Source organism: Schistocerca piceifrons, chromosome 3, assembly GCF_021461385.2.
Source record: "Schistocerca piceifrons isolate TAMUIC-IGC-003096 chromosome 3, iqSchPice1.1, whole genome shotgun sequence".
Lineage (NCBI taxonomy): Eukaryota > Metazoa > Arthropoda > Insecta > Orthoptera > Acrididae > Schistocerca > Schistocerca piceifrons.
Genome location: NC_060140.1, coordinates 743,938,391 through 743,959,661, shown reverse-complemented (window position 1 = coordinate 743,959,661; position 21,271 = coordinate 743,938,391). Strand labels below are relative to the sequence as shown.

At 39.6% G+C, this 21,271-nt stretch overlaps 1 protein-coding gene across 1 annotated transcript in view; it reads left to right on the top strand.

The window, feature by feature from the left end:
• The first annotated feature begins 8,202 nt into the window (after positions 1–8,202).
• LOC124788670 (oocyte zinc finger protein XlCOF7.1-like) overlaps positions 8,203–21,271 on the top strand; it is an 88,006-nt gene continuing 74,937 nt past the window's right edge. The window contains exons 1-3 of the mRNA XM_047255952.1: positions 8,203–8,278; positions 8,361–8,480; positions 8,551–9,020. Of these exons, the coding sequence (XP_047111908.1) occupies positions 8,219–8,278; positions 8,361–8,480; positions 8,551–9,020 (650 nt within the window). The 5' untranslated portion in view covers positions 8,203–8,218. The remainder of the gene's footprint in view (positions 8,279–8,360; positions 8,481–8,550; positions 9,021–21,271) is intronic.

Below are 21,271 nucleotides of genomic sequence, written 5' to 3'. Positions count from 1 at the left end.
TTGTTAAAAAATACATAGTCCCGTAACACTTTTACACATTTCTGTGCCCCATAGTGTCCATGATTCAGTTGCACATAATTTATGAGGGTCTGTACATGTTCCACACACTCCTCTTTATTTTAGCTGTTCCTACAGAACAACATCCCTTTTTAAATCTAATAAAACTTGTCCAACTTCTCATTCCCTGTGGTTTCCAAACTGATCTTTACTAACTTAAATTAGGATCAGCTTTGTGTGTCCATCTCATGTCCTTACATATACTTCTAATGTGTTTTTCCCCTTCTACATCCCCCACCACCACTCATGTACATTCTAAACTCACTCCTCTCTTACCCTTCTTCATTATTTCCATCACTTCCAACTGCCAAGTGTGAGGGCACATCAGCAACCACACTATCAATGCCCTTGACAAACTCTATCTGGTATTGAAATCTCTGCAAGATCATCATCCACCAAGTGAGCTTTTTATTCATTAGGTTACAGTCCTGTAAGTAACCAAGAGCCTTGTGATCTGTCACCACAATGGTCTCATGTCCTTCCAAATATGTCTGAAATTTCAAGATTGCCCATACGACTACAGTAATTCCTTTTCTGATGTGTCATGGGCCCACTCGCATTTTGTCAACACCTTACTGGCATATGATACGCCCTGATGCTCCACCTTTCCATTCATGAACTTCCTCTGAAACAGAGCAGCACCTATTCCATAGTCTGACCTGCCTGTGGCAAGGTAAAATGGGAGACACATGTCCAGGTAATGGAGTAAACTACTATCACTCAGACTATCCTTCATTTTATTGAAATCCCTATCACAGTCAGCTGTCCACACCCATGGTGCATTTTTCTTAAGCAAGCATGACAAGTCTGGTGAATTTAGACTTAAATCACCAATGAATTTCCAGTAAAAACTTGCCATTCCAAGGAACGACTTTAACTGCTTACAATTCCTTGGCTAAGCACACTCTGTTATTGTTTTTATCTTGTCTTCATTAAGTACAAGACCTTCTGACGACAGCACAGGCCTAAGAAATTATTTCTGCCTTGACAAACTCAATTTTTTTTAATGTTACAGGCATACCACGATTTCTTAAAGCTGCAAACACATCCTTCAACAAACGGTAGTGCTCCCTCCAAGTTGGCATGGCAATCAGTATGTCGTCCACGTATGTGGTCCGTCTTCTCATCAGCTCAATTCCCAGCATGTAACACAGACCCCTTACAAATACAGCAACAGCCATGCAAAGTCCAAAATATACTACTTTTACTGGTACACACTACTTTTGAACAGAAAGGCGGTACATTTTCTGATTTTCACTGTAAATGGGACCTGGCAAAATCCACTGGTCAGATCCATAGTTGTTCATAATTTTACATTGTTGAAACCTAGGATTAATTCATACATATTTTTGGGATGGTCTGTTTCCCTTGCGCTTATTTCATTTAGCCTCCTAATATCTGCAACCAAACACAAATACTTGTCCTTCTTCTTGACAATTACTGTTTAGTTGTAATATTCACTTCTGTATTGATTAACAATTCCCCATTCCAACATATACTGTAGCTCTATTCTAACTGCCTCTCGGTCTGCTAATGCTACTGGATATGGCCTGATCTTAATGGGTTCATGTGGTTTCACCCTGAGTAAGTATTCAAAATCTGTCACCTTCTCTGGTTGTTCTGAAAATGTGTCTCTGTTTCTAATGAATAACTAATATAATTCTGGCTTCTCCATTTCAGAAATCCTCTTAGTATTATTTACTTTATTCCTTAACTCCTCCTCAACCTCCATCGCATCCATTAAGCACTGTGCCCCATGCAAAATAGCCACTAAATCATCATTGAGTGCAGTTTCAAATTTTACCCTCTTCCTTCCTTACTGCCTTACTTAATACTTATTTTGAAACCCCCCATTATTTTTCCTATAGTTATTTTCCTGTGGCCTGGTCCCGTTTCTGTCATTGTATCTTGCCCCAAATCAGATTCCAGTTAGAACATTTCATAGTTTAAGGAATTCTGTTTTGTTCCCCTCTGTTATTCATATCCCCTCTCCTGTTTCTATCTTCCTGCACTGACCTTTCCTCATTCTGGTAGTCATTCCCTCCTGGACCCTTTTGGTTCCTATTTTCATCATTTCACGTTGCTCTGTTTTCTCTCCAATTTTCATTTTGATTTCTATCACTATTTCTGTTCTCATTTCAGCTTTCATTTTGATTTCTACCTCTGAATTTTGATGATTGTTAACCTAACTCGTATTGTTCCCTACAATTATTTCCTATATCATTACCTCCAAGCCTGGTTTATGGCAAGTTGCCTGATCCACCCTTTCAATGAATCCCAAAAGTTTTCAATAATCAGTGAGGGCAATGTATAAGTTCCCACTGTAAGTTCTCTGGTAATCTCCTCCTTAGAGTAGAGATTTCAGTTAACACTCCCAATGGTCTGCCTAAATGTAAAAGGTGTACAACTTTGGTTCCGCCGTTTACCAACAGGTGTAGACAGTGGTACGTAGTGGTCGAAAGAAACAGATCGCAGACAACAGGCAATTATCTTAGACCTCAGTCAACATAACCACATTCAAACATTAGTCGATTTGTGCCTGCATCATAAAGTTGTTCTTGATTGAAAATGACAGTTTACAAGCCTAATTCTCATCATTTGCAGGAGGTGCTACTGTTTTGTTTCAATATGAAGAACACAGCAGCTGAGTCTCATCAAATACTCTCAAGTACGCATGGTAAGGATGCTATTAGTGAAAGAACGTGTCAGCTTCAAGAACGGTGATTTTAACATGTTAGCTGGCATAGTGGTGGAAGAGAGAATGTTTTTGAAAATGCAGAATTGGAGACATTGCTGAGTGAAGACTCGCGTCGAACTCAAGAAGAATTGGCACGATTAGTGGGAGTGACACAGCAAGCCATTTCAAAGTGTCTCAAGGCTATGGGCATGACTCAGAAAGAAGGAACTTGGATCCCATGTGAGCTGAAACCAAGAGACGTTGAACGGTGTTTGTGTGTTTGTGAACAGTTCCTTCAAAGACAAAAACGGAAGGGATTTCAGCATCACATTGTGACGGGGGCCGAAAAATGGGTTCATTACGATAACCCTAAACGCAAAAAATCATGGGGACATACCAGACATGCTTCCACGTTGACAGCCAAACTGAATATTCATGGCTCCAAGATCATTATCTGCACTTGGTGGGATCAGCTCGGCGTCATGTACTATGAGGTGTTAAAACCAAGTGAAACAATCACAGGTGCTCGTTATCAAATGCAATTAATGTGTTTGAGCAGAGCATTAAAAGACAAATGGCCGAAATACAGCGAGAGGCACCATCAAGTGATTTTGCAGCACAACAATTCTTGACTCCACGTTGCAAAAGAGGTCAAAACGCTCTTGGAAATGTTAAAAGTCCTACCCCACCTGTCATATTCTCCAGACATTGCTCCTTCTGACTGTCACGTGATTAGATCAATGGTGCATGACCTGGCTGACCAACACATCCAATCTCATGGAAAGAAAACAAGAACAGGCAAACTGGGAGTGATCTGTGAGGGAGGGAAGGATTCTGAGTTGCTAAAACTGTGTTATGCTGTTACTAGGGGTCGCATGGCTGGTGGAGGTACACGCGCAGCTGTCATAATGAACGCAGCCAATACTAAAGGGTGTGCCATGGCCAATACAGAGTGAGTGTACAAGTGAGAGAGAAAGAAATAGACAATAGAGGGGAGCTAAATGAAGGAGACAGTAATGAAGGATGAACAACGTGAAGTTTGGATGGAAGCCAGCCCCTAAGCAGTATAAAACGTACAGAAAGTTCTGGTTGAAAATCACAAATTAATTAAGAATAAAGGAGATGACCCATTGAAAGGCAGAAGGACTGTGTCATCAATAGCCACACAAACACAAGGTACGAAGCTTGGCTAGCTTTCAGAATGCACTTCCTTTTGTCATCAATAGCCACACAAACAAAAGGTACGAAGCTTGGCTAGCTTTCAGAATGCAATGCACGCGCTCTCTCTCTCTCTCTCTCTCTCACACACACACACACACACACACACACACACACACACACACACACACACACACACACACCCACCTCATTTGTCATACACCTAACCACGTACATCCTAACCCACAATTACTTCCCCTTTGAAGGGAAGGTATACAAACAAATTTGTGGCACAGCCAAGGGCACCTGCGAGGATACATTCCTAGCTTCCTAAAACAGCAAACCCCTAGCCTGGTTCAAGTTTATTGATGACATCTTTATAATCTGTATCCAAAGCCAGGACACCTTAACCTCATTCCTCCACAACTTCACCACCTCCTCTCCCATCCACTTCACCTTATCCTCCTCCATCCATCGTGCTACCTTCCTAGATGTCAATCTCTTCCTCTCCGATGGCTCTATCCACATCTTGGTCCACATCAAACCCGCCAATCACCAACAGGACATGCACTGTGACAGCTGCCACCCCTTCCACAACAAAAAATTTCTCCCATACAGCCTGGCCACCTGTGGTAAATGCATCTGCAGTGATGGTGATGAGACCTCCTTGCCCAGTATGCTGAAGGCCTCACAAAGGCCTTTGCAGAGAGGCAACACCCTCCAGACCTAATTCACATACATATTTCCCATGCCATATCCTCACATACACCTGATCCTCACATCCATCCCAAGAACCAACCACAAAGGAGCACCTCCTCCCCCCCCCCCCCCCCTCTTGTCGCCCAATACTACCCCAGACTAGAAAGACTGAACGGCGTCCTTCATCAGGGCTTTGATTATCTAAAAATTAGGGACATCCTACCCGAGATACTTCTAACCCCTCCCAAAGTGGTGTTCTGCTGCCCAACCAACCAACCTCCACAACATCCTAGTCCATCCCTATACCACTCCCACCCCGATCCCCTGCCACAGGGATCATACCCCTGTGGAATATCCAGATGCAAGCCCTGACCAATCCATCCACCCAGCACCAATTACTACAGTCCCCGCACAGGGTTCCCTAGCTAGCCCACAGATAGCACCCCATTCTCCCCTGAGACCCGAGACACTTCTCCCAACCCCCTACCTGCTCACATGTCTCTCCATCCCTCATCCCATCCCACCAAAGGCCACCCCCATCTCACCCCAGTACATTCACTATGGGCCAATAAAGAGCTGGCAGTCAACTGAGCACAATGTACGGAGACAGGTGTGTGCATGTGAGTGAATGCTTGTGTGTGTCTTTCTGTGCATGTTCTTCCTACAGGTAGAAAAAGGAAGTGCATTTTGTATGCTAGCCGAGCTCCGAACCTTTTGTTTGTGTGTGTATCGATGGCGCCGCACTTCTGCCTTTTGGTGAGTCATCTCCTTTATTCTTAAATAATTCATAAATTACAACCAGAACTTTCTGAGCCTCAGACAATGACTCACTTATACAGGGTGATTCATGTAGAACAGCAATTATTTTAGGAGGTGGTAGTATAGACAAATTGCAATAAAAAAAATGCCATGTAACATGTGTCCAATTTTTACGGAGTATGTAACCCAAACAAACTCAAAACAAAGGCAAATGATGTACACAGTTGATTTTCAAAAATTCCACCGCCAACTTCAACGCACTTTTGGCTTCTCTTGATAACACCATGCGTAGCACTTCTGAGGTCATCTTTGTGTTCCTTTGTGAGGGCTGTGCTACTCATAATCTGGATGATCAAATTGGCTCTTTGTAAACTTTGCCATCCCCACAGGCAAAAATCCAAAAAGGTAAGGTCCAGGGACCTCAGTGGCCAAGCAACATGCCCATATCTAGCGACCCATTTTCCTGGGAATATTAGGTTTAGATGATGTGCAAGAGCCCTGTCATGCTGGATGAACATATTCTTCTAGCCAAAGGAATCTCTTCCAATAATGCTGGAAGCTCATTTTCAAGAAAGTGTAGATAACAAGCTCTGTAAGACAATGTGGCAACCCAACAGGCCCAATCAACAACATTGTCTATCAAACAACACCACACATTTACAGAGACATGTTCTTGAAATTATGTCTCCACAACGGCACATTGATTTTCTGCAGACCACTGATGTGAATTACGAGTGTTACTGATGCCGTCACAAGTGAAAGTGCCTTCATCAGTGAAGAGTAGAAATGGGACTACCTGCCAATTTTCAAGAATTTGATGACAAAATCCCAGTCATCTATCTTCATCTCCTGCTCGAAAGTATTGAATGAGCTGTAAATTGTATGGATGGAACTTGTGCATATGTAATGTCCACCATACTCTTGTATGTGGAACACCGATATGTGCAGAAATTCTATGTGCGCTTGTTGAAGGACTACATTGTACCAACTGAATAATGTCTTCTACTTCATCCACAGTCTGTTCGTTTATAAGTTCAGATGCAATATGACTTCTGGGCAGTGTCCCAGTGTCAAGCAATGTATTTAACACCCAAGTAAACACTGTTTAATCTGGTAGTCTGTAGTTAAAAAATCATATACCGTATTCTCGACAAGCAGCAGCAGCATTTCCATTACAAAACCCATACGCGAATACCATATCACCATACTCAGCATGTGTAAATACGTGTGGCATGTTTATACGCTACAGTACAGTTGACTTGGCCAATAAATTACAATGAAATCTTCAATGTAAATTAAGAGCATAACTTCACAACATGAATACCCTGACATTCGATAAATATGCCCATAGCAATAATACCAACCAGTGTAATAACACACGATATGAAAATGCGTTGAACTCAGCTGTATGTCTGTACTCAATAAAAATTGGCACATACTATATGGCATTTTTTACTGCAAGTTGTCTACACTACCATCTCCTACGATACCGGTATTTAACATTCTTCCTGAAATATCCTATAACATTTGCTCTATTTCAGATTGATGATTTTGTTGAAGACAGCATCAGAAATTTAACTTACTTTGCATACTTTTTCTCATTAATGCCACATGAAACATTTTTCTGGATATAGTCCACACACATAGGCAAATACTATTAATTGCACAGAAATGTCCTACAAAGATAATGTGTGGTGTAAACTTACTAAGAAGTTCAACATTATGGCAACTTGTCACAAATACAGTCCAAATAATGTATAAATAAGTAACAAAACAAAACGCCAAGCAGTAATCTTCAGTCTTTGAATACAGTAAAAATGACTAGAACGATACTTGTTTAATTTTCCTTTGAATTTGCAAGAACACCCATTTTCTCATGTAATGTCTGTCAGTAGCCTGTTAAAAAGATCTCTTTCCAGTAGCTTACAGTTCCTCACTCTAACCCTAGTCAAATATTTATATTCTACACAGAACTTGTTTTGAGTATTGTATAGTGATTGCGTAAATTATTGCTCATCTTAAAGCAGTATTTAGAAGTAGACACAAATAGCATTAAAAAGGCAAGTGCACTGTTAACTCAGAAAGAATTGTGAGGTCTTTGAAGATATCTATAACAGGTCTACTGATATGTAAGATAGGCCATTATCTACTTCAAACATTATTACTACTGCTCGTTTATACAATGACAAACATGCAGTGATTGTAGGCTTGCTTCCTACTGATAGAGCCTTTCAGTGAGACAATCTTTTTCTAACAAGGCTCAATTATAAATTGCAAAGTGGAGGAAGAAAACTGGATGCAATTGAAGGACCTCTTACCTAATATGAAAAAAATCCAGTAATGTCATATAATGTTTACATCTAGTGTATATATTTAGCAAACACATAATGACAATCGTAAGTAGTTAGAATGACCGCAGTAAAAACGCATCAACATTGTAATCATACTAAAGTTTCACTAATTTATTCTCCACGACTCGCAAAGCTAGTACAATCTATTCGCATTAAATTAATTAGTACGGATCGGATTAGATCAAATGTACTAATTGCTTGTTACCTGCAAAAACAGTATACAACTTCTTAATGAATACCATATGGTTTCAGTTACGGGTTCATGCAATTTTGCTTTCATTCTGAAGTGCAGCTCCTATTCATCAAAAGTCGTTAAATGTACGCGCAAAAGTATGACTGTTCGGGTAATTTCTGCACTTTCTTTCCATTTCCTTTTATCCCCTAAATAAGTTTCGTCCTTTTTTTCTAACACAAGCTTCTTTCGTCAAGGGACTGTGAAATACTAGTCCGAAGTCGTTTGTAAATACCGCTAGTGACTCGACGCGTCAGTACACTCAACTGTCAATGTATCCGTAGTATGGCTGCCGATAGTCTTATTGGCAAAACATTTATTAACCTAGAACTATTTCTACACAAGGTAAATCATTATCACTAAAAACTTAATTAAATACAATATTTTAATTATATGATTACCACGGCAACATTATGTGCCTTTTCAGGTTGCACAGCTTGGTGTATTTGAAGCGCTCATTTTTAATTACAAACTGAAAGTCGGCGTTTTGGAACCTGTTAGTAATCTTTTTAAGCCTATTGTCAACGAGCTTATAAACGAATTGCAGGTGAGAAAGGTTCATCACACGAGAAAGCACACGATTATTTCTGTATCTGAGTTCTAATTTGTATTTGCAGTTGGTGATTCAGGAGCAGGCCCTTGTTGGACCATACAGTCAACCTGCAGTAACATCGCCTCAAAATTTAAATGGTGTTAGGATTGAAACGTGCAGCAGCAATGAAGAAGGGAAGACTGATACCACTAGAACCAACGAGTCCGTCGTCTTATCATTTTGTGAAATTGATTACTCAACAAAAGACATTCAGAACCTAACATCTCTTCATAATGTGAACGAAGCAGATTCAACAAACCATGAAACACCCTCTAACTTTCAGGATGGGGATGGGAATGGGAATGAGGGTGTAGTGACAGAGAATATCGACAGCCCAAAAGAGAATGTCAAAGCCTGTAAAACATTACGCCGAAAGCAAAAAGATGAGCGCTGCTGCAAAACAGAAAATGACGTTATAGGGAAAAGCTCTCATATGCAAGACACCGGCAACAATGATTCTAGAAGCAGATTTTTCATGTGTCCAGTATGCAACAGGTATAGTAGCCCGAACCCGAACCTTCATATAAAAATTCAAGATGCAAATGTCCCCTTAGAAAAATATATTTGAACAAATACCATGCCCATTGCTGAAATAAGAGGAAAGATATTTTTGAAGACGGCTTCAAAGTTCATGTTTGTAACGATTCGCTATAAGCAATGTATGTCTAAGCAATGTATGTCTGTGGGAAAATAATCAGCTAACACAGCTTATTTGAATAATTTATGCTTCTGGTACTGGTGTGCCCACACAATGAATTTCATCCTACAATTTTGCTCGTGTCATATCCTCTTTAATGTTGTGACCATTCATTCAGTGTTTATTTTCAAATGATATCTTAGTTAGCTGGTTATGGTAGTTAGTTCTTTATTCCTCTATAGATAATTTTACAATTATAGTATACTTATTAATTGCAAATTGTGTGTGATCAAGAAAACACGCACATTATGGACCAACCAGCAGCCTGTGTAATTGTTAAAAATATTGACTTCATGCTCTGGAGGATCGAGTCTGCTCCATCTGAACATCCTAAATTTGGTATTTCTATATCATTTCAGGCAAATGCCAGGATGGTTCCTTTGACAAATTCACAGCTGACTACCTATCCTATCCTCTTTGTGTGTATATTTTGGAACTATTTATTTTCATTGCATTTTGACACAAATCCTGTGTCATTGTAAAATTTCCAGGATGAACTAATAGATAAAAGACAACAATAAATTATAATTAAATGTTAAAAAACATGCAGGCATGATGTTAGTTACAGATTTCAAAACTAATGGTACTTTTTTTTTATCTCGTAAGTCATGCACACATTACACATTGGAAACATTATAGGCCTACATATTAAGCATGCAAACAAAGTTGACACTCGGTGCGCTGGCTGATGGGAGCGGTTGTAAATGGGAAATGCCTTGCAGTCGCTCCAATCAGCCTCCGTGCCGAGTATCAACTTTGTTTGCACATACAATACGTCCATTTGGCTGAAAGGCTGATGAGTATACACCAGCCTCTCCCTTACATTCTCATTTCATTCCTATTTATCTGTTTGGAAAATTGAGTAAGCATCTCTGTTTAATGACAGCAGTGTTGAGCTCCGAAAGATAAGAGGCAGCTACCATTTTTCATCACAGATCTTTGCATTACATTCTGAAAGTATATTATAGAATAACCGACATATTTTCATTTTACCAACCCCTGTTACTTTTGAATAATATTTTATAGTTTATATTATTTTCGAGATAAAACATGTTAGTGCTAGTTACCCCTTTCACTGTTGTGGGTAATTTGTTGTAGGGTGGTGGGGTTGCAGTTTGATGTGCTGGTAGTCTATATAGTTTTAAGTTTTTTGTGTAATTTTCCTCAGTATGTGTTAAAATCAGGTTCTTTTTTGATGATCCTGAATAGTGCTGATAGTGTAATACTAACATACATATTTTTTTCCTTTATATGTGTAATGGATTGGCAGATGTACTCAGACAAGGCAGTTAAAATCCCAGCTCTTTAAACAGGGTTTTACAGTAACCTCAGTTATTGTTTTCTGTCATTCTTATTGCCGGGTTGTATAGGTAGAATATTGCCATTGTATTTTGTGCATGTTATTCCCCAAAAAGAAGCCATAGCTAAAGAATGAGCCTGGGCATCTCCTATTAGCCACTGATGACAAAGCTCTAAAGGCGTAACATGCTCATGACAGTCTTTTGTTAGTATCTTTGTGTGCTCAATCCAGTTCAGCTGACAGTGAATGGTCATGGCTAAAATTTTTGTGTTTGTTACAGTCAGTGGAATTAACATCTACACGTGGCATTATTAATTCCCCATCTTCAAACTGGAATTTGTGCACTTTGTTTTATTTATGTTCAACATTACTTAATGGCTGACTAGAAGTAAACATCCCTCAAAGTGTCTACATCTACATGACTACACAGTAATTCTTACTTGAGTGCCGAGTAGAGGGTTTATTGAATCACCTTCAGACTAGTTCTCTGCTCCACTCTTGAAGAGCGTGGGAAAAATGAATACTTAAATCTTTATGTGCCAGCTTCGATTTCTCTCACTTTTATTGCGATGATCATTTCTCCCTATGTAGGTGGCCACCAGTAAAATATTTTCACATTCAGAAGAGGAAGATGGTGATTGAAATTTCATGAAAAGATCTTGCTGCAGTAAAAAATGCTTTTCTTTCTAATGATTGCCACCCGTAACTCTTGTATCACATCTGTGACACTCTGCCCCCTCTTTCGCGGTAATATATAAAAGGTGGGGTCAGGGGAAATGCCAGATTCCACCCATCTGCGTGACCCATGACATAAGTGTGTTGTGTTGTATGACGTTATTGTGGTGCAGTGTTTTGAGTCAGGTCATGTTTGTAGATGACTTGTTGTAATTGTTGGTGCACTCTTGTAGTGGATGTTCATGTGTGAAGTTTTTGTGTTACATGTGGTATGTGATCATTTGACTTTGTGTAATCGTTCTGGGAAGTTGTTGTTGGAAGAATGTGTTTGTTTCTGGTATTTATGCGTTCTTGTTTGTCTTAGTTATAATTGTCATGTTTTTACTGAAATGCAATACAATTTTTGATTTTGCTAGCTATGGATATAATTGAAAAATTTATTAGTTATTCACTCTGGCTTGCTCTGGGTGATGATATGACAACAACTATAAGGTTTTTTCAGGAGTTTTATGTGATTGCTGACTGCGTAAAAAGTTGTGTGCTATGAGGAAGTTTACTAGAGTCCCAACTTCTCAAACCAGGGTCCTGTATGTGTGGCGGTGTCACCATGACAATATTTGCAAAACTATTTGATGAGGACCTGGTTTGAGCGATTTTCTCTTACATATTATTTTTGTTATTGTTCATCTTTACGTTTTTGTGCCAATAAGGCAAGAGTGAATGCACAAAGTGTGTTGGATTGATTTTATTTTTTGTAGGGAAGCGTATAATGAGTATGTGAAGTATAAGGGGAACTTGGGATGGTAGTGGAGATTGAAGAGTCTTGTGTGTGTGTGTGTGTGTGTGTGTGTGTGTGTGTGTGTGTGTGTGTGTGTGTGTGTGTTGGGGGGGGGGGGGGGTGGAGGAAGATAGCTAACTTGCTTGTAATTTTTTTGTTTTATTTGGTTTTTAAAGTGTTGTAAAGTGTTGTTTATGACTTGTTTGTTTTGCTGTATAGTTTTTTTGCTTGTATTTTAGTTGGGCAGAGGAATTTAGGGATTTTGGATTTTCAAATTGTGTATGAGGAGGAGGGGTGTGATATCATTGGCTTCATTTGAGCAATGTACGTTATGTGAAATTTACAATACCAGGACTTTCAATTTCTGTTTGGGATCTAGGTATTGATGGCTTCGTTTGAGATTTATAGGTGAAGAGAAATTTGCGATACTGTGTTTTGGATTTGCCTATGTTGGTTTTTTGATATCAAGAGCTTTGTTTGAGCTATATAGGTTAAGGGAAATGTACAAGTCCTGTGGTTTACATACTTTTAGCATTGTGCCATATGCTGATAATTTTTTGTTTGAGTTTGTGGATAATATTTGTTTTCGGATGATGTTATCATATCATGTATTTATTTGTCACTGCCCTAATCCCCTGCTTCACGTGGTTGGTTCTTTAGTTTCATTTTATTACTAGAGTGAACGCTTCTTTGAACTTTTTCAGTGTTCTCCAGCAGCCTTATCTGTTAAGGATCCCATACCATGCAGTGTTATTCCTGAAGAGGAGGGACAAGCATAGTGTAGGCAGTCTCTTTAGTAGACCTGTTGCATCATCTAAGTGTTCTGCCAACAAAACAATCTTTGGCTCACATTCTCTACAACATTATCTTTGTGAACGTTCCAGTTTAAGTTGTTCATAATTGCAATCCCTGGGTATTTAGATGAACTTTCAGCCTTTAAATTTGTGTGATATATCATATTAGTAAAATATAATCAAATTCTTTTTGTACTCATCTGTATGATTTTAAACTTTTCACTATTTGGAGCCAACAGCTGCTTTTTGCACCGTACAAATATCTTGTCTAAATCATATTGCAAATGCTTCACAAGTTGTTCATAATTGCAATCCCTGGGTATTTAGATGAACTTTCAGCCTTTAAATTTGTGTGATATATCATATTAGTCAAATATAATCAAATTCTTTTTGTACTCATCTGTATGATTTAAACTTTTCACTATTTGGAGCCAACTGCTGCTTTTTGCACCGTACAAATACCTTGTCTAAATCATATTGCAAATGCTTCACAAGTGTACTGGTGGTCCATAGTGTCCAGCAGGCACAATATTTCAGCAGGCAACCATGTCACCGTTGCCAGGTTTGTTGAGGATCTGAACTCCTGATGGTAGGCAGCTGACATATATCCCCTCCTACGGCAATCCATTGCCTCAGTGGTTCACATCTGACGGCGCACATTGGCAGTTGCAGCATAGACATGTGTGTAAGCCTCTCTGGTAGTGAACCATATCATGTTTGCTGAGTGGCTTTTTCATTAGAATCAGTACTGGTTTCCAAGCCTTGCTGAGATTATAGGCACAGTCCCAATTGATAAGATTATCTCCAGTACTAATTTTGATGGCTTCTGTCATGACAGTGTACCAGTATTTGTATGTCTGCTTTAAAATCCTGATACGTATGTGTTCCATCGCATGATTCTCTGGCAAACAGTGCTCAGTGACCGCTGATTTGACGGGGGGGGGGGGGGGGGGGGTTGTAAATTAGTAGTGTGCTGCTGCTGTTCTTGGTATTGATCATCAATGGTGTGCACTGCTTGTCCAGTATATGTCTTGCAACATTGGCATGGAATCTGATACAGCCTGGCCTTCCATAAACCAAGGTCATATTTGACACTGCCCAGTAATGATTTTTTTTTTTATTGGACTGGCAGGAGACAGTTCTTATTACATGGAGCTTATTCAGTATGCACTCATCTGTGATTTCATCCGTCCCCACAGGTTGTACTGTAGTGGTGGGGCAAAGAACGCTCTTAATGTGCCACCCTGAGTATCCTTTTTATTGAAACACAGTTCTGAGACGTTCCATTAACTGTGGCAGACACTTTGCATCTGGGATGGTGTGGCGCCTTGTGTACTATTGTTTTTAGTACTCAGCTTAGTGTGCATTTTCTTGTAATAGACACTATGGCCCAGGGTGCAATCAGCTGTTCTCTTGACCACCCTATTTCCAGGATTGGTAGTCCCCCTCTACTTTGATCTCCATAGTGAATTTGATGTTGGGATGTATGGAGTTCATATATACCAAGAAATCAAGAAGTTTGTCCCTTCCATGAGGCCAGATGATGAACATGTCACCCACATAATGGAAAAGGCAGATCAGTTTCCATTCGGATGCTATCAGAGCCTCTTCCTCAAAGTCATCCATATGCAAATTCGCAACCACTGCTGAGAGTGGGTTGCCCATTGTGGCTCCTACCTTTTGCTCTTAGTATCTCCATTAAATAGAAAATATGCGGAGGTGAGGACATGCATGAAAAGGCTGGTGGTCTTATCTCAAATTTCATACCAGTGAGTTCTAGTGACTCACGTAGAGACACCCTAGTGAAACAACATCAAAATTCACCATGATATCTTAGTTCTTCGACCTGAAATTGTTGAGATGTTTCACAAAATCCATATAATTTTGGGTTTGATGTGGGCATTCACCCACTTAGTATGTCTATCAGGTATTTTGTCAACAATGGAACATAACTACATACCATCTTTGAGGACTTTGGGAGGCCACAAAATCTTGGTGGTACTGGTCTTTGTGGTGCCAATTTCCTGAGGACCCCTCTGGTAACTCAGATTCCTTCAGAAGTGCCTTGATCTTGTTCTCTACTTTCTTGGTGGAGTCAGCGTTGATCTTGTGGGAGAGAACAACAGTAGCATTAACTTTGTCGGCAGGTAAGATAGCAGTCTCAGAGCACCTGACATGGCGACAGGTCTGATCACCGAAATATTGTGCTTGTTGGACCCCGTGGTCCGGCAGTACACTCATAGACTGTTCGAGTAACAAATATGCTGGGAGAAACTGAAGAATCACATTTCGCAGTTGGTTTTGATCTCCTGATGCCTTGGTGTTAAATGACATCTGGGCTGCTCATATTGTCTCCTAAATCATATGGATTTCTTAGAAATTTCCTTTGGAAATGACAGATACAACTTCTGTCATACTCAATGACTTTCCATCAGTTACTAAGTACTGTGACCTTTCTGACAAGAAATCACAATTCCAGTTGCACAGTTGAAATGATACTCCATAGGCAGGTAATTTGATTAGAAGTTGCTTGTGAGGAGCAGCATCAATACCCTTCTGAAAATCTAGAAATATGGAATCAGTTTAAGATTGCCTGTCAACAGGATTCATTACTTTGTGTCTGTTTCACAAGAATGATATTTTCTGAATCATTTCTTGCTACGTGTCAATAGATCATTTTCTTCTAGATAGTACGTAGAGCAAATTGATGTCAGTGATATGGATCTGTAATTCAACAGGTTACTCCTACTTCCTTTCTTGAGTGTTTGCGTGACCTGTGCAACTTTCCAGGCGTTGAGCAGTTTTTTATGATTGCTTCGTGTGGAACTCCTATATCAGCATTCTCTGAAAGGAACCTAATTGGTAAACAATCTGGCCCAGAAGACTTGCCTTTGTTAGGTGATTTAAGTTACTTCACTACGGCAAGGATATCTACTTATAATGGAAACACCAGGCTGGAGTGTAAAAATATTATAAAAAGGAAAGTTGCTACTCACCATGAAGTGGAGATGCAATGTCACAGATAGGCACAACAAAAAGACTGTCACAAATAAAGCTTTCTGCCAGTAAGGCCTTTGTCAAAAATAGACTTACACACACACACACACACACACACACACACACACACACACACACGTCTGCAGTCTCGGGCAACTGCACCCACACTATAAGCAGCAAGTATGGCTAAGATACAAGTAGACCACCCTGTTGCTGAACACACTGCCAGACATGACATCATGACATCTTTCATTTCAGTGACTGCTTCACAACCTGTGCCATATGGATCCTTCCCACCAACATCAGCTTTTCTGAATTGCTTAGGTGGGAACTTTCCCTGCAATACGTCCTACATTCCCATAACCCTCCTGGCCCCAGCCTTCATTAATCATTGTCCTCACCCATACATCCCCTTTCCTGTTCCCATTCCAGCACTACACAGCCCACTGTCCACCATTGCACCCAGCCTTTTTACTTCTCTCCTTTTCCGCTACCCCCCCCTCCCCCCCACCTCTCCCTTGCCCTCTGTCTATCCTGCAGCACTTCACTCTCCGCCACCCCTACCCTACTATCCCTCCCCGTCCCAGCCTCCTCCTTACCCCCCACCCAGCCGCCACTCCCATGATGCACTGGTGCTGCTGCTGACAGTGTGGCTACAGTTGCCTGAGACTGCAGTCGTGTGTGTGAGTTGCGTGCGTGCGTGGATGTGTGTGTGTGTGTGTGTGTGTGTGTGTGTGTGTGTGTGTGTCTGCCGTCTATGTTTGACGATGGCCTTACTGGCCAAAAGCATTATTTGTGAAAGTATTTTTGTTGTGCCTATTTGCGACTCAGCATCTCCGCTGTATGGTGAGTAGCAACTTTCCTTTTCATAATATCTACTTATAAGTTAATCATTCAACTCATATTGCAGTTGTTCTTGGTTTGAATTCTGGAATATTTACTTCCCCTTCATTGGTGAAAGTAAACTTTGCTTTAGTGGCACTGTCATTGGTAACATTACCAATGCTATCAAGCAGCAAAGGTATTGATCGTGTCTTGCCACCTGTGTACGTTACATATGACCAGAATCTTTTCGTATTTTCTGCCAGTTTTTAAGGCAGAGTTTCATTGTGGATACTATTAAAAGCATCTTGAATTGGAGTCCACACTAAATTTCGAACTTATTTAAAGCATCACGAGTTTTAGATATTATGCTTCTTAATTTTGGTATACTTTTTCCATTCATTGTGCAATAGTGTTCTGACCTGTTTTGTGTACCATTATCAGTTCCATCTCTTGTTAATTTATTTGGTAAAAATCTCTCAGTTGGTATCAATACAATTTCTTTGAATTTAAGCCACATCTGGTCCACACTTACATAGTTAGTTTGTAAGGAGTAGAGACACTCTTCGTAGTTAGTTTGGAAGGAGTGGAGACTGTTTCTTAGAAAGATATCAACCAATTTTTTAATTGCGTTTTGAAATAGGTATGTTTTATGTTTGTTTTTCGTGGATTTTGATGTTGTAGTATTCAATCTGACTACAACCACCTTGTGGTCAGTAAGCCTTGTGTTCCTCAAGATGCGACCTGCTTGCAAAGGATTATTTGTTGCTAAGATGTCACATATACTTTTGCAGCCACTTACACTTTAAGTGGACTCCTGAACAAATTGCTCAAAAATATTTTCACAGGAAACATTTAGTATAATTTCTGACAATGTTTTTTGCTTACCACTGACCTCAAACATGTATTTTTGCCAATATATCAAAGATAGGTTGATGTCACTACCAACTAAAGTTGTATGAGTGGGATACCTATTTGAAATGAGACTCAAGCTGTCTTTGAACCTTTCAGCAACTCTATCATCTGGGTGTTAGGGGTCTGTAAAAGGGACTATTTATTAATTTATTTCAGATGTCAACTTTAACCTCTACCAACACTAACACACAGGAACTGTCAATTACACTACAAGGTAAACTACTTCTAACAGCAACAAACACACAACCAACAACTGTATTTAATTGACTGAACTTAAACTTCGCTTTAGCCAGCTTTCGGAACCCGTAACTATTTGGGCTTCAGCGCTTTTTATTAGTACTTGAAGCTCTGGTTCTTTCCCAACCCAGCTATGGAACACAGCTATGGCAGTTTACAGCTATAATACTGATTGTTCCTAGATTTGTCCTCAACCTGTGATTACCATGCATCCTTTGAGACCGAATTGCTGTTGTACGTTTTCAAGGCACTCTAACCTAAAAAAACAACTCTGTCCACAATACCCAGTGCCCACTCCATGTGTAGTCAACTCCTGTGTTTAATGGAAGCCTGATGCATTAAATGTAACCCAAAACCCCACCACCTGATGGTCCAAATGAAGGAATCTGCAGCCAACACATTTGCAGAACTGCTTGAGCCTCTGATTCAGACCCTCCACTTGGCTCTGTACCAAAGGTCCGCAGTTGGTCCTGTCCATGATACTACAGGTGGCAAGCTCTACCTTCATCTGTAAAGCAAGAGTGGCAGTCTTTACCACTTCATATAGCTGCCAGAAACCAGAGAGAATCTCTTCAGATTCAAAGTGATGCACATCATCAGTGCCAACATGAGCCACCACTTGCAGTTGGCTGCCCCCTGTTCCACATCTGAGATGTCTCCAGTATGTATACAGAGTGCACACTTTTTCTTCCCCTCCTTGGCAGCCATATCCACTGGAGATCACAACTAGCAGTAACGCCACCTCTGTGAATGTCCAAATCTGTCAGGCCAAGAGGCTTTCTCTGTCAGGAGTTCTGTAGTTTTATATGTAATAAAAATGTTGCTGTCATTGTCAAAGAGATTTTTTTCCCATGGAAAGTGACTTATCTGGAAAGTGACTGATTTATATCAATAACAGTAATGATCCTAAGTTGCTACCTTGAGAAACTTTTAGTAAAGTGTTTTGGTTCTGATCGAAGTGTTATTAAAATTTTCACTTTATTACAGACCTATGCCAACTCTACTGTTTGTACCGTGTTTTGTGGTTGGAACCATTCATTTGCTGCTACTCTTATTCCTAATGATTCTGAATTATTTGTAAAATTTTATGTTTAATATTATCAAATCCTTGGATAACTCTAAATATAGCAGTACACAATCTTTATTTAGTGCACAATGTAAGCGTTTTTGTTAGCTCCATCATGGCTGACTCAGTACTACATCCACATCCAGGTTCTGCAAACCACTGTGAATTGCATGGGAGAAGGTACTTCCCATTTGACCACATAATAGGGTTTCTTCCCATTGTATTCACATATGGAGCACAAGAAGAATGACTGCTTAAGTGACTATTTTTGTTGCAGTTTGTTTACTCTTTTCTTCACTGTTCCTAAGGAAATGATATGTGAGAGGCTGTAATGTATTCCTAGATTAACCACTTAATACTGGTCCTTGAAACTTTGTAAGCAGATTTTCATGGGGTAGTTGGCATCTATCTTCAAGAATCTACCAGTTCTGGTTTATTAGTATTTCCATGACTCTATCCTGTGGGGTACACAAACTTTTACTCATTTGTGTTGCCCTTCTTTGTATACATCCAGGGAAAAATACCATAAATATAAACATAATTCCGTGCTCCATGGTATAGAAACAGAGTAAGCTGTGATGCACATTGATTGCCTCTGAAGTATTATTTATTCAATTCTTTCTTTAATTTTACATCCCAATGTGCATAATGAGATGGAAATACGTCTGTGGGATACACATTTATTTGCTTTGCTTTGAGATCAGAGTTAAGTACTCTCAGCAGGAAGCTAAGACCTTCAGAATGAAGTTACAGTTTTGTAAGTGGTGAATGTCACAAGACATCTTCCAGAAAAATACTAAATACCTTCTCTGAAAAGTACTTAGAACAGATAATTCGGAAGCCCCCTCATGAGAGAAAATATTGGCTCTAATGGCAACAAATAGATCCAATCCTCATTGAGGATGTCCATATTGAAACAGGTACCATTCATCATGCATTTGTTTCAGCAGTGATTACCAAATTACAAAGGGCGACAAAAACAAGTAGAGAAATTTACAAATTCAGCAAACAAAATATAGGTAGTAGTATCGTATCCCAATGTGGAACTTGAAACATCTGGCTCTGGGTTGAAGCACGTAGAGGAACTGTGGCTGAACTTCAGATGCTTGACCAAAAACTGGATAGGTATATCACCTAGTCAAACAGTTCAAGATGTAAGATGCATTATGTGGTGTACAGGAATAGAAGCAGCAGCTACTGCACAATGAAACATAGTGCTGTATATGGAGAAAAGCTAAATGAAATCACTGGTGATGAAGAAGGAAATCAGACACAAATACTTATAGGAAGGTTTATTTTAACACTATAACCAGTTTCACACTGACATTCTCATCTTCAAATGGCTAATGTTACCATATATATTAATTTGGCACAGTGATTTTTGTAGAATATGTGTGTTGTTTGCACTGCAACAATTGGAACATTGTACAAGAAAGCATAAGGGCCAAAGCAAGACGGAGTGTCACCCATAGAAACATATGTAAGTGATTACAACTGTTTCATCTTATCAGATGCTGGCACATTAGTATGGTTTTGCTATCCAAACAACATGTAAAGTGGCACTAAACATTAAAATAGTCTTGTGTTGTGCAGGAGTGAATGACATGCTGCTGATGAAAACATTAATGTAATTGGAAATATTAGCCATCTGAGGATGGGAAGGGTAGCCCAAAACAGGTTACGGAGTTAAATTAAAGCATTCTATAAGTATTTACAGGTGGTTACATTCTTCATCACAATCCTTAACAGCTGTACAGTTCAACGATCCAGCATGGATACAATAACATGTAAATGAAATTTGTTTGGGTTTCAAAAGGGCAGTGCGTGAAGCCTTTGATAACCATTGCAGCAACATTTTATTGAAAGATCTCTCATAAAACCTCCCAAAAGCTGTCAGTGATTCTAAAGTTTTATCCTAACACTCATAGATGAGACAGAAAGTTAAAAGCAAAGAAAATACAGAAATGTTGAAAATCTGAAAAAGGACCCATAGATCTCTCAAACAAAAAGAAAATCCCTAGCCCATCAGTTGGAAAAAAAACACAGGTCACACCATTCTACAAGAATGGCAGCAAAAATAATCCACAAAATTACAGTCCCACGTGTTTGATATCCATCTGTTGTGGAACCTTAGAACATATCCCAAGCTCAGATATTATCAGCTATCAAATAAAATGACCTTCTGCTTTCCAACTACCACTGATCCTGAAAACACTGGTCAGGTGAACCTCAATTTGCACCTTTATCACATGACATCCCAAAAGCCATGTATCAAAGCAAACAAGTAAATGCAGTACAGTATTTCTTGATTTCAGAAAAGAATTTGATGCAGTGCCACCCCAACACATGAATGAAAATATGATTATTCGGAGTAGAGATATTTGTGACTGGATTGAGGATTTCTTGGTAGAAAAGACACAGTACGTTATCTTTAGTGGGGACTCATCGACAGATGTAGTATTAAA